This window comes from Pipistrellus hanaki (genome assembly GCF_964339955.1).
Source record: "Pipistrellus hanaki genome assembly, chromosome: 12".
In the NCBI taxonomy this organism is placed as follows: domain Eukaryota; kingdom Metazoa; phylum Chordata; class Mammalia; order Chiroptera; family Vespertilionidae; genus Pipistrellus; species Pipistrellus hanaki.
Genome location: NC_140514.1, coordinates 800,393 through 817,441, shown reverse-complemented (window position 1 = coordinate 817,441; position 17,049 = coordinate 800,393). Strand labels below are relative to the sequence as shown.

Below are 17,049 nucleotides of genomic sequence, written 5' to 3'. Positions count from 1 at the left end.
CTCGGAGTGGGTGTGAGCGTGGGCGTGCCAGTCGGAGGGGTCTGGGCGGGGACGTGCCGGTCGGAGGGGTCTGGGCGGGGACGTGCCGGTCGGAGGGGTCGGAGGGGTCTGGGTGGGGGCGTGCCGGTCGGAGGGTCTGGGAGGGGGCGTCCGGCGGCCGGGCACCCACCTTGGCGTTGCTCTCGGGCACCAGGCAGGGCAGCCCGCGGTGCCGGTCCAGGAAGGCCTGGAACTCCTCCTCGCTGATGACGAAGCGCTCGGCCTCCCGCAGGGCGCTGGCCCCCACGTTCTCCCCCTCGATGAGGAGGCACTGGAACACCTGGAACACGCGTGTGCTTGGCGGGCTCGTCCCGTCGGGACCAGCCGCACCGGCCCCGCCCCGGGCTTCCTCTCCCCAGAGCGGAGTCCACCCCTCAGACCGAGGAACATTCTAGAAAGTCACGGCTGGGGGTCCCGGAGCTCGCCCTGGGGTTAGGGAGCATGGATGTTCCCAAGAGGCAGGCACGGACATGACGGGCCTCGGTGACATTTGATCTGTTTCATCACCTCAGTCTTCGGACTACAGAATAGCAAATGCTCCTGGAAGGAGGTATGGGCCATGCGAACACATACATGACCTGTGTTTGCGTGCCAAAGCCCAGGTTGTGGGCTCCATCCCCAGTGTGGGGCGTGCAGGAGGCAGCCGATCAATGATTCTCTCTCATCATGGATGCTTCTATCTCTCTCTCCCTCCTCTCTTCTCTGACATCAATCCTATATAATAAAAGCATAATATGCAAATCGACCAAACAGCTGAATGAACGGTGGAGCAACCGGTTGCTATGATGTGCACTGACCACCAGGGGGCAGATGCTCAAAGTAATAGCTGCCCCTAGCCGTAGGCCCCAGGACACCAAGGCAGATGCCAGTGCCCCCGCACCGCATCACCTCGCCGGTCAGATGAGCTCTGATGGCCAGCCAGGCCAAGGCACCTTTCCCAGGCTCTAGTAAAAACATACATTTTTTAAAAAGAAGGACCTGGCTCTGGCTGACTCTGCGGCTCAGAGCTGCAGGCTCAGCATCTCCACACCCCAAAGCCGGTCCCACCAGTGCGGCGTGGCGTGGCCGTGAGCGTGGCCGCGGCCATGGCGTGGCCGTGGGCGGAGTGCGGACTCACCTTCCAGCGCACGGGGTTCAGCTCCTGGATGTGGGCGCGCATGTCCTCGTCCACGTTGAAGCGGTTGATGACGGAGTTGACCTTGAAGGCCACGCGGTACTGCCGGCACCAGCGCCGCAGCCGCCGCAGGTTCTCCACGTGGTTGAGCCGGCCCTGGCCGCGGCCGATGAGAACGTTCACCTCCTCGTTGAAGCTGTCGCAGGAGACGGCGAGGATGTCCAGGTACTGGCCTGTGGGGAGGGCGGCCGCTCAGACCCGCAGTGAGGCCAGGCGCGGCCCGGCGGTGGCCGCCACCTCCCCGCCTTACACGCCCCCGTCACCGTGTAAACGCCGTGTGCCCCGCCCCACAGCTCCCGCGGAGACACGTGTGCATCCTGGGAAATAATCTTAGGAAAGGAGCCGCCTCACAGGACGCCAGCAATGTTTACAAGCCCGTGTGTGTGTGTGTGCGCGTGCGTGCGTGTGTGTGTGTGCGTGCGTGCATGTGTGCATGTGTGTGTGTGTGCGTGCATGTGTGCATGTGTGTGTGTGTGTGCGCGTGTGTGCGTGCGTGCGTGCGTGCGTGTGTGTGCGTGCGTGTGTGTGTGTATGTAAGTGTGTGTGTGTGTGTAAGTGTGTGTGCATGTGTGTGTGTGTGCGCGTGTGTGCGTGCGTGCGTGCGTGTGTGTGTGTGTGTGTGCGTGCGTGTGTGTGTGTGTGTGTGTGTGCGTGCGTGTGTGTGTGTATGTAAGTGTGTGTGAGCTACTACCCGCACGTCCTCCAGGGCCTCACTCACTCCTGAGGGCGTTGGTGTGCTGGAGCTCTGCAGACCTACATCTTTTCACACACACACACACATGCTCACACACGCACACATGTACACACACACACTCACACACACACACACACACACACACACTAGAGGTCCGGTGCACGAAATTCATGCAAGGGGCTCGGCCCTCACAGACCCGGTTTCGTCCAAAAGGTCATCTGGAAGTTCGTTCGGCTGTCTGGTCTAATTAACATATTACCTTTTTATTAGTGTGTGTGTGTGTAATTGATTTCAGCGGGGAAGGAGGGGGGAGGGGGGCGCACGGACGGGGGCACAGGGGCTGGGGGCACACGCTGAGCCAAACCCTGGCCCGGTTGCTCACTTTCAGGAGCCTGACCGTTGATAACTGATGAGCAAAGCGGTGGGGCTTGCCTGCCGGTGGGGAACCGGAGCCCAGCCCCCGCTCTCTCCCCCGGGCAGGCCGGCCGCCGAGGCTGTGCGCACACACACTGTTATCTGCCCCAGCACGTGTGAACGGGAGCCCTGCGGACTCACACCGCTCCCCACACGCAGCTGCGCGGAGATTAGAACAAGCCTGCGTGGTCCCCTCGCCGGCAGGCCTGGCCGGGAGGAAGGGAGGGAGGGAGGGAAGGAGGCAGGGACAGAGAGAGAGAGGAGGGAGGGAGGAAGAGCAGCAGGCGCTCACCGTACTCCTTGAACCAGCGCTCCCGGATGAGGCTGCCGTTGCTGACGATGCTCACGCTGGGCAGGCCCAGCTCCTGCTTGCAGAACCGCACCAGGCGGCCCAGGTACTCGCCACGGTCCTTCAGGAACGGCTCCCCGCCGGAGAAGTTCACCTTCTCCATGCCTGGGGCCGACACGCCTCGGTGAGAGAGCGCCCAGACCTGCTGCTCCGGCACGCCCCCCGCACCCCCTGCAAGCCACCCATACGCCCCCCGCACGCCCCCGCACGCCCGCCACTGGGACAGAGCCCTAGACCCAGACACAGGCCCAACCAGGATTGAACCCGGGACTCTTCTGCCCACAGGCCGGTGCTCTACCCACTGAGCCACACCAGCCAGGGCCAAGGCACATTTTTCTCCCGTTTCTCTGTCCGGCACAGACAGCCATCATCACCTGACGCCAAAGCCTTCTTTTCTCTGCCGGGCAGCCCTGTGCCTGGCCACCGGCCGGCATGCCCCTCCTGCCCACTCCTCCCCCAGACCCACAGTGAAGGTGGCGGCCCAGGACTCCCCCGGGCCTGCGTGTCCTGTTCTCCCCAAGGGGCTTTACAAAGAGGGTGCCCCGACCCTGCCCGGAACAGTCCCGAAGGGCACCCCGAATCCCAGCTGTTGGTCCCTCCTGGGCCTCTGCTCTCAGGGGTGCTGTGATTGGCCAGCTCGTCGCCATGGACGAGCTCACAGGCTGGGGGGCCTCCAGGCGAACACCCTCTCCCCGGGAGTCTAGGTGAACAGGCAGGTAACGGGCACACCCCCCGCCCCTGGGCCCCCAGCCCGTGCGCCCCCCCCCCGTGCGCCCCCCCTGTGCGCCCCCCGCCCGTGCCGGGGGCGGGGCCCGATGCCTGGGGGACTCACCGGCCTCCTTGAGCAGCCGCAGCCCCCGCTGGGCCTCCTCCAGGGGCAGCACGAAGGAGGTCTTGGCTGTGTGGAAGCAGAAGCCGCACTTGTAGTTGCACTGGCGCGTGAAGTGGTAGTTGACGCTGGTGGGCGTGAGGGGCCCGTCCTGATCCTTCTCCTCCTCCTTCTCCCGGGCCCCCTGGGGCCCCGGGCCCTCCGGCCGCCCCTCCCGCAGCCCCCGGCCCCCCTGGGGCCCCGCCGGCCGCAGCGCCGCCCAGAGCCCCAGGAGCAGGGGCGCCAGGAGGCTCCACAGCGCGCCCAGCAGCCTCCCGGGCACCGCCAGGGCAGCCAGCGTCCACATGGTGAGCGGGTGGCCGGCCGCTCCGCGCGCTTATATGTGTGCAAACACCGTCCGCGGCGGACACACCCCCTGAGCTCAGCGGCTGAGTTTCGGTTCTCTGTTCCCCCAGGAGCTGGCGCGGGGCCAGGCGATCACGCCCGGCCGGCTGTGCTCCCTGCACCGGTGCCATCGCGATAGACGCGGGCGGCCCCACTGTCCCCGCTGACTCACCCACGTCACCGAGGGCTCCGGCCCTCACCTTCACCGTCCTCACCTTCGTCCCCTTCGCCGGCGCCGCGGGGAAGGTCCCTGCGAAAGGTGTGACCGCCGCCGCCCTGCCCGCGGCCGCTGACTGCATCTGCCTGTGATCCCTCACCGGCCCCGGGACCTCCTCACCGACCCTGGGACCCCCTCACTCCCCCGTAACCCCCTCACCGCCCTGTGACCCCCTCACCGCCCTGGGACCCCCTCACCGACCCTGGGACCCCCTCACCAACCCTGGGACCCCCTCACCGACCCTGGGACCCCCTCACTCCCCCTGTAACCCCCTCATTCCCCCTGTGACCCCCTCACTCCCCTGTGACCCCCTCACTCCCCTGTGACCCCCTCACTCCCCCTGTAACCCCCTCATTCCCCTGTGACCCCCCTCACTCCCCCATTACCCCCTCACCCGCCCTGTGACCCCCTCACCCACCCCGTGACCCCCTCACCCGCCCCGTGACCCCCTCACCGGCCCCGTGACCCCCTCACTTCCCCTGTGACCCTCTCACTCCCCCTGTGACCCCCTCACCCGCCCCGTGACCCCCTCACCTGCCCCGTGACCCCCCTCACTCCCCTGTGACCCCCCTCACTCGCCCCGTGACCCCCTCACTCCCCTGTGACCCTCTCACTCCCCTGTGACCCCCTCACCCGCCCCATGACCCCCTCACCCGCCCCGTGACCCCCTCACTCCCCTGTGACCCCCTCACTCGCCCCATGACCCCCTCACCCGCCCCGTGACCCCCTCACTTCCCCTGTGACCCTCTCACTCCCCCTGTGACCCCCTCACTCGCCCCGTGACCCCCTCAGACCACAGCCATGGTGACCGTGCACCCCAACCCGTCCAGGCTGTTCCCTTCACTCCATGTTTGCAGTGCTAATCTTTAATGTGTTTGTACTGATCGCAGAGAGGGGGGAGAGGGAGAGAGAGACATGGATGGTGAGAGGGGATCATGGACCGGCTGCCTCCTGCACTCCCCACAGTGCGGGTGGAGCCCACAGCCCGGGCCTGTGCCCTGACTGGGCATCGAACCTTTCTGTCCACAGGCTGACGCTCTGTCCACTGAGCCACACGGGCCAGGCACCAGGTGGCTGGCAGGAAGGAGGCGGGCTGTGGATGGTCACGGTTTTCTTAGAGAGCACTGGGAGGCTGTGCCGCGTTCTCTCTGCCTCTGCGGCGAGCTCTGTGCGGGCGTGGGCTCAGCGTCCTGGTCCCCGTGGGAGCCCCGAGGCTCTGGGTCCCATCTATCTCCCCGGACCTCCCTTCGGCTGCAAACACCTGAGCTGTTGCAACCCCCAGACCGAGGGCTTTGCATGTGTGGGAACCGCTGAGGCCGAGCCTGCGTGAGGTGGGGGGACCCGGGGGAGGAAGGGAGGAGGCGGGGGGGGAAACGGGGGGGCGGGGCATGGCTGTTGCAGAGAGTCCTTCCTGTCTGGGAAGAAACCGAGACGGAGTGTCCCGGAAAGTGGAACTGAAACCCTGAGGGCGACAGGAGGGGGTGTGTGCTGACTGCTGATGCAACCTGACTGAGTGCTCTCCCCCACAGCCCTGACACACACACACACACACACACACACACACACCCGTCTGGCTCAGACCAGCGTATGTTTGTGGTTTTTTTAGATCACGTGTGCAGGAGGAAACGAAAACAAATCTGTTTACTCTTCCCACCACGTCCCCGAGGGCAGGGCGGCGACCTCGCACGCCCGGGCGGGCGTCAGAGCGCAGGCCGGAGGTGTGGCTGGGCTCAGCGGCTGCTCACTGGGAGATAACGTTCTCCGCCCCGAGCTCTCGGTGACGGGGCGTCCGTCTGCACGGGCACTGGAAGGGTGGCAGGGCGTAATGCCTCTCTTTCTAAAAATACGTTTTATTGGTTTCGGAGAGGAAGGGAGAGGAGAGAGACATCAGTGATGAGACTCACGGACCGGCTGCCTCTGGCACGCCCGCCCCGCTCTGGGGATGGAGCCCACAGCGGGCCTGTGCCCTGCCCGGGAATCCATCCGGGGCCGCCTGGCTCCTGGGTGGACGCCACCTCAGCCCCGCCGGCCGGGCTGGTGTGACGTGGGCACAGTGGCAGCACCGCGCCGCCCCGGAGCGCCGGGCCCGGGCTGCCCTCCCCGCACCGAGTTCACAGCCAGAGGGGCTTGTCAGCTGGGCGTCGGGATGGAGCTAGGATCTCAGACGTGCCACCCTGCTCACCCCGGATCCTATCATCACACCCTCCGTGTTCCTTCTCAGGCGGTGGGTCCAGGCTCCGGTCTCATGTTCATTCGTTCGTTCACTCACTCACTCGTCTCTCACTCACGCATTCAGGCACCTTCCCTTCCTCTCTTCTTCCATCAGCGGTGTTCACTGGCAGCCTCCGGTGTGTCAGATACCCGGCCCGGCCGGCTGGCTCAGGGGCTGAGCGCCGGCCTAGGAACCAGGAGGTCAGGGTTCGATTCCCGGTCAGGGCCCAGGCCCAGGCTGTGGGCTCCATCCCCAGTGTGGGGCGGGCAGGAGGCAGACGATCCGTGATTCTCTCTCATCACTGATGATTCTCTCTCCCCGTCTGTTCCTCTCCCTTCCTCTCTGACATCAATAAAGATATGTTTTTAAAACACTAACATGTGAACACACGTATGATCAGGAGGTCAGTCCCTCCTGCAGGGCTCCCAGCAACCGGCAGTGGCTGTGGTGCCCTTGAACCCGGCGTCTTCTCCCTGACCGCCGTCCTCACCCCGGAGTGAGGCCCGGCAGCCGGCTCCCTTCTCCCTCCGAGTCGTGGTGCTGGGTCCCGGCAGAGGTCACACCAGCAGAGGTCACCCCGGCAGAGGTCACCGCCGAGCTCCGAGCCTGAGCTGCCGGTCGGCACGTCCACATTCCCGGCGTTCCCGGGCCTGACGTGGCGCCCGTGGGCTTTGTTCACAGCGGGGCCCGCGGTGCGTGAGGAGACGTGCCTGAGCGCGCAGAGGCACACGGAGTCATGGATGTGCACACAGCGAACTCCCGACAGAGGGATGGCTTTTCACTCCGACCTTGACCTCTCCACGACCTTCTCCCAGGGCCTCCCTCCGGCACCGGGAGGACCCTGTCCTGTTTTCTCCAGCTGCCCCCTAGGTCTGCCTGCTCTCGCTCATTTATCTATTATTATTACTAGTCTTATTCGATACTTCATTGGCTTTTAGAAAGAGTGGGAGGGAGGGAAGGAAAGAGGGAGAGATGGAGAAGGGGTGGGGAGAGACACATGGATGTGAGAGAGACACATCCATCGGTTGCCTCCCCCCGATCCCTGTCCCACCAGGGGTCAAACCGGCAGCCGAGACCGTGCCCTTGCCGGGAATTTTTTATATATATAATGACATTCTTATTTCAGATACCAATTGTTGCTTGTGAAAAACACAGTTGAGTAAAGCTCTTTCAGTGTCGGGCGTTTTTAGTAATCTGTATAATGTAGCTTTCAGACCGAGTTCCTTTTCTTACTACTCTGCTACCATTGCCCTGATACATAAGGATGTATAGTGTCTATTGTGCGGTCTGTACATTATTATTTCTGTTAGTGGTTCTCCTTCCCGAGTGAGGACGTGGCGCCTCCGTGTTCCACACCAGGCCACCCCGATGGGCTCAGACACGGCCTGCCATGACCTTCCCGTGTCCTGTAGGGGGGAGTGGGAGAAACGGAGAGAAAGCCTGAATTAAGAACAGGTGGGGAGGTGCAGGGGGCGTGGGAGAGTCCAGAAAGGCTCCCAGGAGGATGCAGGACCCAGAGGAGCCGGGCTGGCGTGGCTCAGTGGCTGAGCACCGACCTATGATCCAGGAGGCCGCCACTCAGTTCCAGGGCAGGGCCCGTGCCTGGGTTGCGGGTTCAATCCCCAGTGGGGGGCGTGCAGGAGGCAGCCAATCAGTGATTCTCTGTCATCATTGATGTTTCTCTCTCTCCTTCTCCCTTCCTCGCTGAAATCAATAAAACTATTTCAAAAAGCGCTCAGCTGTGTGAATCAGCAAGTTTCCTTTCTCATCGAACATTCTCCCCTCGGACGGCTCAGCTGTTCTCACTTCATCTTCGGTTTGGCACCTCGATCTCAATGCCAGAGGCCCCGGATTTCCTTCAGGGAATCTTTTTTCTTGGTCAGCCAGATCCTTTGTAAGATCAGCAATCGAGCCCACCGGAAGGAAAACACCCAAGTCACTGTGAGAGGAGGCCGAGATGGCGCAGGGGCCTCTTACCACCCCCAGCACCCCGGGGGCCCTGTGGCAGGTCCTGGGCCCGGGGTTGGTGTGTGCCGGCCGCTTGTTTATTTTTAACTTTATTGTTGGAAGTATCACATAGGTCTTCCTCCCCCGTCCCCCCACCGCTGACCTCTCCCAGCCTGCTCCGGTCCCCACCCCACCCCACCCTTCCCCCCATTGTCTGTGTCCACGGCGCAGGCACACAGCCCATGGTGACCCCCCCTTCCCTCCGGGCCGCAGGGGGACAGGCCTCGGAGGGAGGCCACAGCCGGGGTCCCCGCCGGAGAAGGGGGCCGCTAGGAAAGAGCCGAGGCCTGGCAGCTCCGGGCGGGCCTGGGCCTGCGCCAGGGCGGAGGGGGGGTCAGGGCGGGGAGTCCGGTCCGGAAACGGCTGCAAGCCCTGCAGGTCCCTGCGGTGAGGCGTCTGCAGGGCCAGTGCGGACACGGACAGACAGACAGACAGACACCCAGGGCCTTCTGCGCTGGGAGCTCCGCGCGGGCGCAGTGCCGCCCGGCGCCGCCAGGGGAGCCCGCGCCCGGGAGGCGGGTCCGAGGTCCCGGGGGAGCCGGGGAGGCGGGAAGGGGGTGCTGGGGGAGCGGGGAGCGGCCTTTCCCCCACCCGCCTGTTGGCACGGACTTCGCCCGGCACCCCGCTCGGCACCCCGCCCCCGCTTCGCTTTCGGTTTCCCGGCCGCGCCCCGTTCCTGCGGGACCGAGCGGAGCCGCCCATGGCCCCGGCCGGCCGCCTGCTCGCGCTCCTGGCCCCGCCGCTCCGCCCGCCGGCCATGGCGCAGCCCCGCTGCTTCGCGCTGGAGCTCCCGGGCGGCGGCCTGGCGCACTTCGCGGTGGGCGCCGGGGGCGCCGAGGGCTCCGCGGGCCCCGAGGGCACCGCCCCCGACCCGCGCGCCGCCGCGCTCCTGGGCCCGCCGGGCCGCAGCTACGCGCTGCTGGTGCCCGCGGCGCCGGGCGCGGACCTCGCCGCCCGCGTGCGCGCCGCGCGGCTGCTGCGGCGCCTGCTCCCCGCGCTGCGCCGCGGGCCCCTGGGGCGCTGCCAGCGGCTGCGGCTGCTGAGCTACCGGCCGGGCGGCGGCGGCCTGCAGCGGGGCCTGCTGCTCCGCGACCCCGGCGCCGGCCCCGCCACGCGGCGCGCGCTGCTGGCGCTGCTGGACTCGTGCCTGGAGGCGCCGCGCCCCAGCCTGGGCGAGTTCGGGGGCGAGGACGCGGGCGGCGCGGGCCTGCGGCTGTGGCAGCGCCCGTGGGAGCTGCGCGGCGGCCGCGAGTGGCGGCAGGCGGAGCCCGAGCGCGTGGTGGCCGCCCCCGAGCCCGCGCTGCACCCCGCGGTGCCCGACCTGCCCCGCGCGGCCGTCTTCCCGCACCGCGAGGCCGCGCGCGCCGTGCTGGAGGCGGTGAGTGGCGGGGGACGGAGCCCGGGTCCGAGGGGGTCCGAGTCCGAGGAGCGGGGGACAGGGCGGGGGCGGGGCCGCCTGCCCGGCTCTGCCCAGACCCCCGGCCCCCTGGAGAGCCCAGCCGCCAGGGGCGCCCACAGGTGCGGGCACCTGCCCCTGGCGCACAGCTGGACAGGACAGGAGCCGCGGGTGCGGGGATGGCATCAGCTCAGGGCCTCACCGGGAGGTGGGGTGGGGAAAGGCAGGCCCTGGGGTAAGTCCCGGAGACTGAAACAGGCCCCCTGCTCAACCACTGAGCCGCCCGCTCCCCTCTCCATCGCCCCCGGTGGAACCCCGCCCTGCGGGTGGGAGTGAAGGGGGGGCACTGGGCCCCTCAGGGCTCAGGAGCCAGGGTTCTCGGGGGCCCAGCCTAGCCAGGGCCCCGGTTCCAGGGGCGCCCGGGCGGCCACACTGTGGGCCCGGAGTCATTGGACAAGCTGATGGGGTGTCCCTGCAGGCCCGGCCGCTTGGGGTGAAATCCAGACTCTGGCATCGAGGGCCTGTGTCACTTCACTTTTTAAATTTATTTTACTATTTTTTATTATTTTTGTTGATGTCGGAGAGGAAGGGAGAGAGAGAGGGAAACCTCAGTGATGAGAGAGGATCATGGTCAGCTGCCTCCTGCACGCCCCACCCTGGGATGGAGCCCCAACCCGGGCCTGATCCCTGCCCGGGAACGGAACTGTGACCTGGTTCATAGGTCGGTGCTCAGCCCCTGCGCCCCGCCGGCCGGGCTCAGCAAGTTTCTTAAGTGTTTTTGCATCTGTTTCCTCAGCCGCAGAGGGAATGCTGGGGCCGCCCCTGCCAGAGCGGTCAGATGCCCGGCTCAGCCAAGCACACGCCTCAGCCCGGAGTGCCAGGGTGGGGGCCGCAGTGGGGTGACCCCATCAGCTTGTAGAAGGAATCCGGGCCTACAGTGCGGCCGCCCCCGGGGCGCCCCTGGCCCCGGCCCTGGCTAGGCTGGGTCCCTGAGACCCAGTGCTCCCTTCACTCCCACCCGCAGGGCGGGGTTCCACCAGGAGCGATGGAGAGGCGGGGCAGGGGGGGGGGGACTGCTCTCCTCAGAGCCGCCGTGGTGCAGCCCACCCTCCAGGTCTGGACGTGCTTCCCAGGCGGCCTGGGTCTCCCCATCGCTGGGGGCGCTGGTCCGTAGTGGGGTGTCACTCCTGACTTCCTCCTCGGGGAGGCGGGACCCTGACCGTGGCCGCAGCCCCCCGCCCCCCAGGTCCACACACTGAACCGGGTGGTGCCAGCCTGGGCTCCAGGCTGCTCGGCTCAGCGGAGGCCCCCCGACCCTCCTATGACCCTCCCTGACCCCTCTCCCCGGATCCTCCCCCGAAGCTGACGCTCGCTTTGGCTGTCCGCAGTGCACGCCCTTCCTGCCCGCGGCCCGGGCCGTGCTGGAGCTGGTGGACCGGGGCCCCCGGCAGCTGCCCCGAGGCCCCTTCCCGGTCATCGTGGTGGAGGGCCTGGACGCCACCGGTGAGCCGCTCCCTGGGCGTGGCCCGGGAGCCGGAGAGAACACAGAGCCGAGGGGGCTGGGGTGTGACCCCTGGGCGGCCTGGGGTGGAGCCCAGGGACATGGGTGGCAGTGGGCGCGGCCTGGGTGGGAGGCCAGGGGGTCGGAGACGGGGAGAGCTGGGGGGGTTGGTGGGGGGGGGGTGTTGGCCCAGAGAGGGGCTCCGCCGGGAGGAAGGTGGACGGGTCCTCCCCGCGGAGAATGGGCGCCTGCAGAGGTGTGGTCAGGTGCCCAGTGCCCGGAGCCCCCGGCCGGCGGGAGGCGGCGGAAGCCGTGGGAGTGAGAGCACCATGGAGGCCAGGTGCTCAGCCCCAGCGCACGCAGAGGTGCGGCTGAGGGCAGAGGAGAGACCCCAGACATGGCTATTACTATAACCATTACTATTACTATTACTTTCTTTAAAGAGAGAGAGGGAGAGGGAGAGGGAGAGGGAGAGGGAGAAACATCACTGAGAGGAAGCCACGGATCGGCTGCCTCCTGCACAGCCCACACTGGGGATGCAGCCCACAACCTGGGCAGGTGTGCTGGCCGGGTACTGAGCCGGTGACCTCTTCATTCCTGGGTCAGCGCTCACTGCTGAGCCACCCTGGCCCGCCAGGGGACGAGCCGTGCTCGGGAACAGTGGTGTCCCCGGCGAGGCGGCTGGCAGGCGGGAGGCGTCAGCAGCGCCGACCGGCCTCCACGCCGAGCTGGCCGTCCCTTGTCCACGGAGGGCCAGCTGGGTCCCCTCCCAGTATGCCGACACCCAAGAGCGGGTCCCGGGTCCGCAGGGCCTGCCGGCGTCTGTGACGCGAGCCTGCACACTCCCAGGCTAGCCCGGCCGAAGGAGCGAGGTGGCGGGCACCGCGGGACCTCAGCGCGCTGAGGGCCGGGGAGGGGCCGCTCTGCTCCCCGCGGAGCGCCGCCCGGGAGGGGTGACGGGGTGGGGCTGAGCCGTGCTGTGCCCGCAGGCAAAACCACCCTGACCCGGGCGCTGGCCGACGCCCTGGGGGCCGCGCTGCTGCGGTCGCCGCCCGCCGGCCTCGGCCCGTGGCGCCCGGCCTTCGACGACGAGCCCGACATCGTGCGGAGAGCCTTCTACTCGCTGGGCAACTACATCTCCGCGTCCGAGATCGCCGCGGCGTCCGCCCGCGCCCCCGTGGTGGTGGACAGGTGGGCGAGGGGCGCACGGCCTCCCGGCGTGGGTGCATGCATGTGTGTGTGCGCGCGCCTGTGTGCGCGCGCCTGTGTGTGCACGTGTGTGTGCTCGCGTGCATGTGTGTGCCTTGTGTGTGTGCACATGCCTGTGTGTGCACGTGTGTGTGCTCGCGTGCATGTGCATGCGCCTATGTGTGCGTGTGTGCACATGCCTGTGTTTGTTACGGGAACTAGCGTCTGTGATGCGTGGATCACCTGGCCTGGCGCTCAGGAGGCTGCACACGCTGTCCTAAGGCTGGTGGGCACGGAGCACCCTCCACCGTCCTGCCCAGCAGCGCAGGCGTGAGAGACGCCGCCTGCCCGGGCCCTGAGCTGCCTCGCTGGGACCGTGGCCACCGTCCCCTTCGCCGTCCGCCACGTCGGCGGTTTGCCAGCTCGTTGGCTGAGTCGGCGGGCGTGTGCCGGCCACCTGCCCGGTGCCCTGCTGTCACGGAACAGCACACGGTGGCAGCAGAGGGTGATACCCACAGTGTGTCCCCAGCACGTATGCGCACGCTGTGCGTCCTTCTGAAGGCATGTTTATGGGGACACGTGTCCCTTCTGAAACTGCACGCTCAGTCGTGAGAGTCTGTCCGCTCCGGGGCCCGCTGGACAGAGCACGCCGGCCGGAGACGGATGAGCCCCTGGAGGAGACGGGCAGGCGATGGACAGCAGGCTCACCCTGAGAGCAGTTCCCGCTGAGGAGCCAGCTCTGCGGGGAGTCCACCGCATTTTACTCCTTAAAAATATACATTTTTATTGATTTCAGAGAAGAAGTGGGGAGACAGAGAGAAAGAGAGAGAGGAGAGAGGAGCATCAGTGACGAGAGAGAATCATGGATCGGCTGCCTCCTGCACACCCCACACTGGGGATCGAGCCTGCACCCCGCCTGTGCCCTGACTGGGATTGAACTGTGACCTCCTGGTTCATAGGCCGGTGCTCAGCCCCTGAGCCACGCCAGGCTGGCTGTTCTTGACGTCTTATAAATACTTTAGGCATAGGATGCGGGTTTTTTTACTTACTGGGTGCCGTGCTCGGGGGCTGGAGCAGAGCCGTCCCTGTGGCTGGTACCCGCCGGATTCCTCCTGCGGACGGGATTTCACCGCCCCTCCCCCCCCTCCCCCCAGGTTCTGGCACAGCACGGCCGCCTACGCCATCGCCACCGAGGTGAGCGGGGCCGTGCAGCACCTGCCCCCGGCCCGCCACCCCATCTATCAGTGGCCGAAGGACCTGCTCCGGCCCGACCTGGTGGTGCTGCTCACCGTGAGCCCCGAGGAGCGGAGGGAGCGGATCCGAGGCCGGGGCCTGGAGAGGACCGCCGAGGAGGAGGAGCTGGAGGCCAACAGCGCCTTCCGGCAGAAGTAGGTGTCACGCCCGCGCCGGGGGAGGGGCGGGGAGCGCGGAGACGCCGGGGAGAGCGTGTGCACGCTGACCTGACGACCTCAGGCTCTGTGACCTCTGGCACGCTGACCTGACGACCTCAGGCTCTGTGACCTCTGGCACGCTGACCTGACGACCTCAGGCTGTGTGACCTCTGGCACGCTGACCTGATGACCTCTGGCTCGTGTAACCTCTGGCACGCTGATCTGACGACCTCAGGCTCGTGTAACCTCTGGCACGCTGACCTGACGACCACAGGCTGTGTGACCTCTGGCACGCTGACCTGACGACCTCAGGCTGTGTGACCTCTGGCACGCTGACCTGACGACCTCAGGCTGTGTGACCTCTGGCACTCTGACCTGATGCCCTCAGGCTGTGTGACCTCTGGCACGCTGACCTGACAACCTCAGGCTGTGTGACCTCTGGCACGCTGACCTGATGACCTCTGGCTCGTGTGACCTCTGGCACGCTGACCTGACGACCTCAGGCTGTGTGACCTCTGGCACGCTGACCTGATGACCTCTGGCTGTGTGACCTCTGGCACGCTGACCTGACGCCCTCTGGCTGTGTGACCTCTGGCACGCTGACCTGATGCCCTCAGGCTGTGTGACCTCTGGCACGCTGACCTGACGACCTCAGGCTGTGTGACCTCTGGCACGCTGACCTGACGACCTCAGGCTGTGTGGCCTCTGGCCTCAGGCTGGTCGGAAACCCTTGGGCACAGGCCGCAGAGTCCTCTGTCATGGGCATGGGACCTGTGATCTCTGAGCCTCTGCTGCTCGGTCTGCACATGGGGGTGCAGGGGTTCCTCCCAGGGTCACCGGGTGTGCGAGGGGAGGCTCACACAGAACCTTCTGTACGGCGGGCAGTGGGGACCCAAATGCTGGCTGCTGACAGCACTCCTAACCCAGCAGGTATTTTTAAAAATACCTATTTTTATGGATTTCAGAGGGAGAGGGGGAGAGAGAGAGATGATGATGATGATGACGAGGGAGAATCGGGGACCGGCTGCCTCCTCGTGCCCCACGCTGGGCATCGAGCCCACAACCCGGGCCTGTGCCCTGACCAGGAATCGAACTGTGACTGCCTGGTTCCTAGGTGGGCACTTAACCACTGATCCACGCAGCCGGGCCCTCTCAGGCACTAAACACAGTGTCTCAAGCATGGCCTGTGGGCAGAGCTGGCGCCAGAGAGGTGGTGGTGACCCCATGGGGACTGTGCTTCAAGCTGCGGTGGCACAGCGGGTGGCACAGGGGAGGGGCAGCGGGTGGCACAGCGGGAGGGACAGCGGGTGGCACAGCGAAGGGACAGCGGGTGGCTCAGTGGATGGACAGCGGGAGGCTTAGTGGATGGACAGCGGGAGGGACAGTGGGTGGCTCAGTGGATGGGATAGCGGGAGGGACAGCGGGTGGCTTAGTGGATGGACAGCGGGAGGGACAGCGGGAGGGACAGCGGGTGGCTTAGTGGATGGGATAGCGGGAGGGACAGCGGGAGGGACAGCGGGTGGCTTAGTGGATGGGATAGCGGGAGGGACAGCGGGAGGGACAGCGGGAGGGACAGTGGGTGGCACAGCGGGTGGCACAGTGCTGAGTGCCGGGGAGCCGAGCGGAGACCTGTGCCGACCCTGTTCCTCTCCCCGTCCAGGGTGGAGGTCTGCTACGAGCGGATGGAGGACCCGGGCTGCCACGCGGTGGACGCCAGCCCCTCCCGGGAGCAGGTGCTGCAGGCCGTGCTCGGCCTCGTCCGCGACCGCTGCCCGCAGCTGCCGTGACGGTGCCCGGCCCTGCGGGCACCTCGCAGCTGGGCGGGCGCACACGTCCCAGTGCAGTGCCACCGCATCGGGCACAGACCTCTCCGTGTCCCCGCTCATCGCTCTGGCTCCGCTGACAGCCCGATGGGGTGAAGACGGCCACGTTCCCTAAGAGCCACGAGGGTTCCGCCCAGGCCCACGGCCTGTCCTGGGGGCGGGGCTCACTCCGTCCCAGCGAAGGCCCCCCAGTCTGTCCTGTGCGAGGCCGAGGTCCACGGCCACGAGGAAGTCCTCCCGCCCGGGTCCCGCCCCGGCCTCCGCCAGGCCCACCTGCTCCCCGGCAGGACCTGGACATGGCGGCGTGCGGGTCCTCCCAGCCTGGCCTCCCCCATCCTCCTGGCCGAGCCCCGGATCCCGGAGCCACACACTCCCCCCCAGGACGTGTCTGCGTGTCCCGGCTCCCGGGAGCCGTCTGCTGTCCGCCTGTCCCTGCGGCCACAACCCCGAGGTCCCCGGAGCCTGGCTCACGGCCTCTCTGGGATTATGGGATCACCTTCTGCTTGTTTCATCCCATCCTTCCCTCGTGGCCTGGCTTTGGGGGCGGGGAGCGTTCTGCCCTGAGCCGGACATCCCCACGTGGCCGGGCAGCGGCGTGGCCACAGCGCCGTGGCCCGCAGGCTCCCGTGGCCGAGGGCTGGGCTTCACCAACCGCGGTGCGGTTCGCCTTCCGCCTGGGCACAGGGCGGGAGGGGCTTTCTGAGGAGGCTCTGTGACGGCCCTGACATCCGCTCGGGGTCTGTTTGGCTAGAAGACGCTGGCTGAGAGGCGAGGGCGCTGAACAGCTCGGTGCCTTGGGTGAGTCGGGGAATGTTAGGAGTGACTTGATCAAACATGTGACAGTGATGCTTTCTGTGATTTAAGCGGGGAGCAGAACCAGGCGGTCACCTAGAATCTCTTCCGGTTCTAAGGTGGATAAACGCTTGTCTTCTTGAGACAATCCTCCCTCCCCCACCCCCCAGGTAATTATGTGTGAGGCCTTACCAGGTTCATGCTATGGAATCGTAAATTGTGATAATGTTTAGTGTTAACGATCTCGTCCTGTTTTTCTAAAGGACTCCGGGTAATGTATCCGCTCTGTATCTGTGCACAGAAAAGGAAATGTAATCTTGGCCGAAGACATTTTTAAAGCTGATACATGGTGTCGGATCCTTTAAGATGAAACACCAAATTGTGTTCTTGGGGTTCGTGACGTCACGGCCCGGACAGCTGGCGTGCTGCCCGGGGAACCAGCCTCCGATCCCCCTTCCTGCCCTCACGGGGGCAAATACACCCACCGTGTCTCCGGCCTGCGCTATCCTGCCCCAGCACCTGCGTCCCACGGGGTCCCACGCTCTGACGGGCGATCTTCAGCGGCCTGGTCGCCAGGTTCTCGCTGCGGGAACTCAGTACAGAGCACCCCACGTGGGCCTGTGGCTCCCTGGGGCCGGG

At 66.4% G+C, this 17,049-nt stretch overlaps 2 protein-coding genes across 2 annotated transcripts in view; one reads left to right on the top strand and one right to left on the bottom strand.

Annotated features, from left to right (window-relative positions):
• Nucleotides 1-3,870, bottom strand: part of RSAD2 (radical S-adenosyl methionine domain containing 2) — a 6,262-nt gene extending 2,392 nt beyond the window's left edge. Inside the window, exons 1-4 of the mRNA XM_084900101.1 lie at nucleotides 3,503-3,870; nucleotides 2,614-2,775; nucleotides 1,157-1,386; nucleotides 170-319 (exon numbers count right to left, since the gene is read on the bottom strand). Of these exons, the coding sequence (XP_084756227.1) occupies nucleotides 170-319; nucleotides 1,157-1,386; nucleotides 2,614-2,775; nucleotides 3,503-3,845 (885 nt within the window). The 5' untranslated portion in view covers nucleotides 3,846-3,870. The remainder of the gene's footprint in view (nucleotides 1-169; nucleotides 320-1,156; nucleotides 1,387-2,613; nucleotides 2,776-3,502) is intronic.
• Nucleotides 3,871-8,960: 5,090 nt separating this feature from the next.
• On the top strand, nucleotides 8,961-16,753 carry CMPK2 (cytidine/uridine monophosphate kinase 2). Its single transcript, XM_084900574.1, has 5 exons — nucleotides 8,961-9,697; nucleotides 11,104-11,218; nucleotides 12,206-12,407; nucleotides 13,559-13,792; nucleotides 15,456-16,753. The coding sequence occupies exons 1-5, from the start codon at nucleotides 9,020-9,022 to the stop codon at nucleotides 15,580-15,582; spliced, it is 1,356 nt and encodes a 451-aa protein (XP_084756700.1). The 5' UTR covers nucleotides 8,961-9,019; the 3' UTR covers nucleotides 15,583-16,753.
• The last annotated feature ends 296 nt before the right edge of the window (nucleotides 16,754-17,049 follow it).

Coding starts and splice junctions, on each gene's coding strand:
- CMPK2 (XM_084900574.1), top strand. CDS start 9,020: ATGGCCCCGGCCGGCCGCCTGCTCGCGCTCCTGGCCCCGCCGCTCCGC. Junction 9,698..11,103: donor CGCGCGCCGTGCTGGAGGCG/GTGAGTGGCGGG, acceptor GGCTGTCCGCAG/TGCACGCCCTTCCTGCCCGC. Junction 13,793..15,455: donor AACAGCGCCTTCCGGCAGAA/GTAGGTGTCACG, acceptor CTCCCCGTCCAG/GGTGGAGGTCTGCTACGAGC.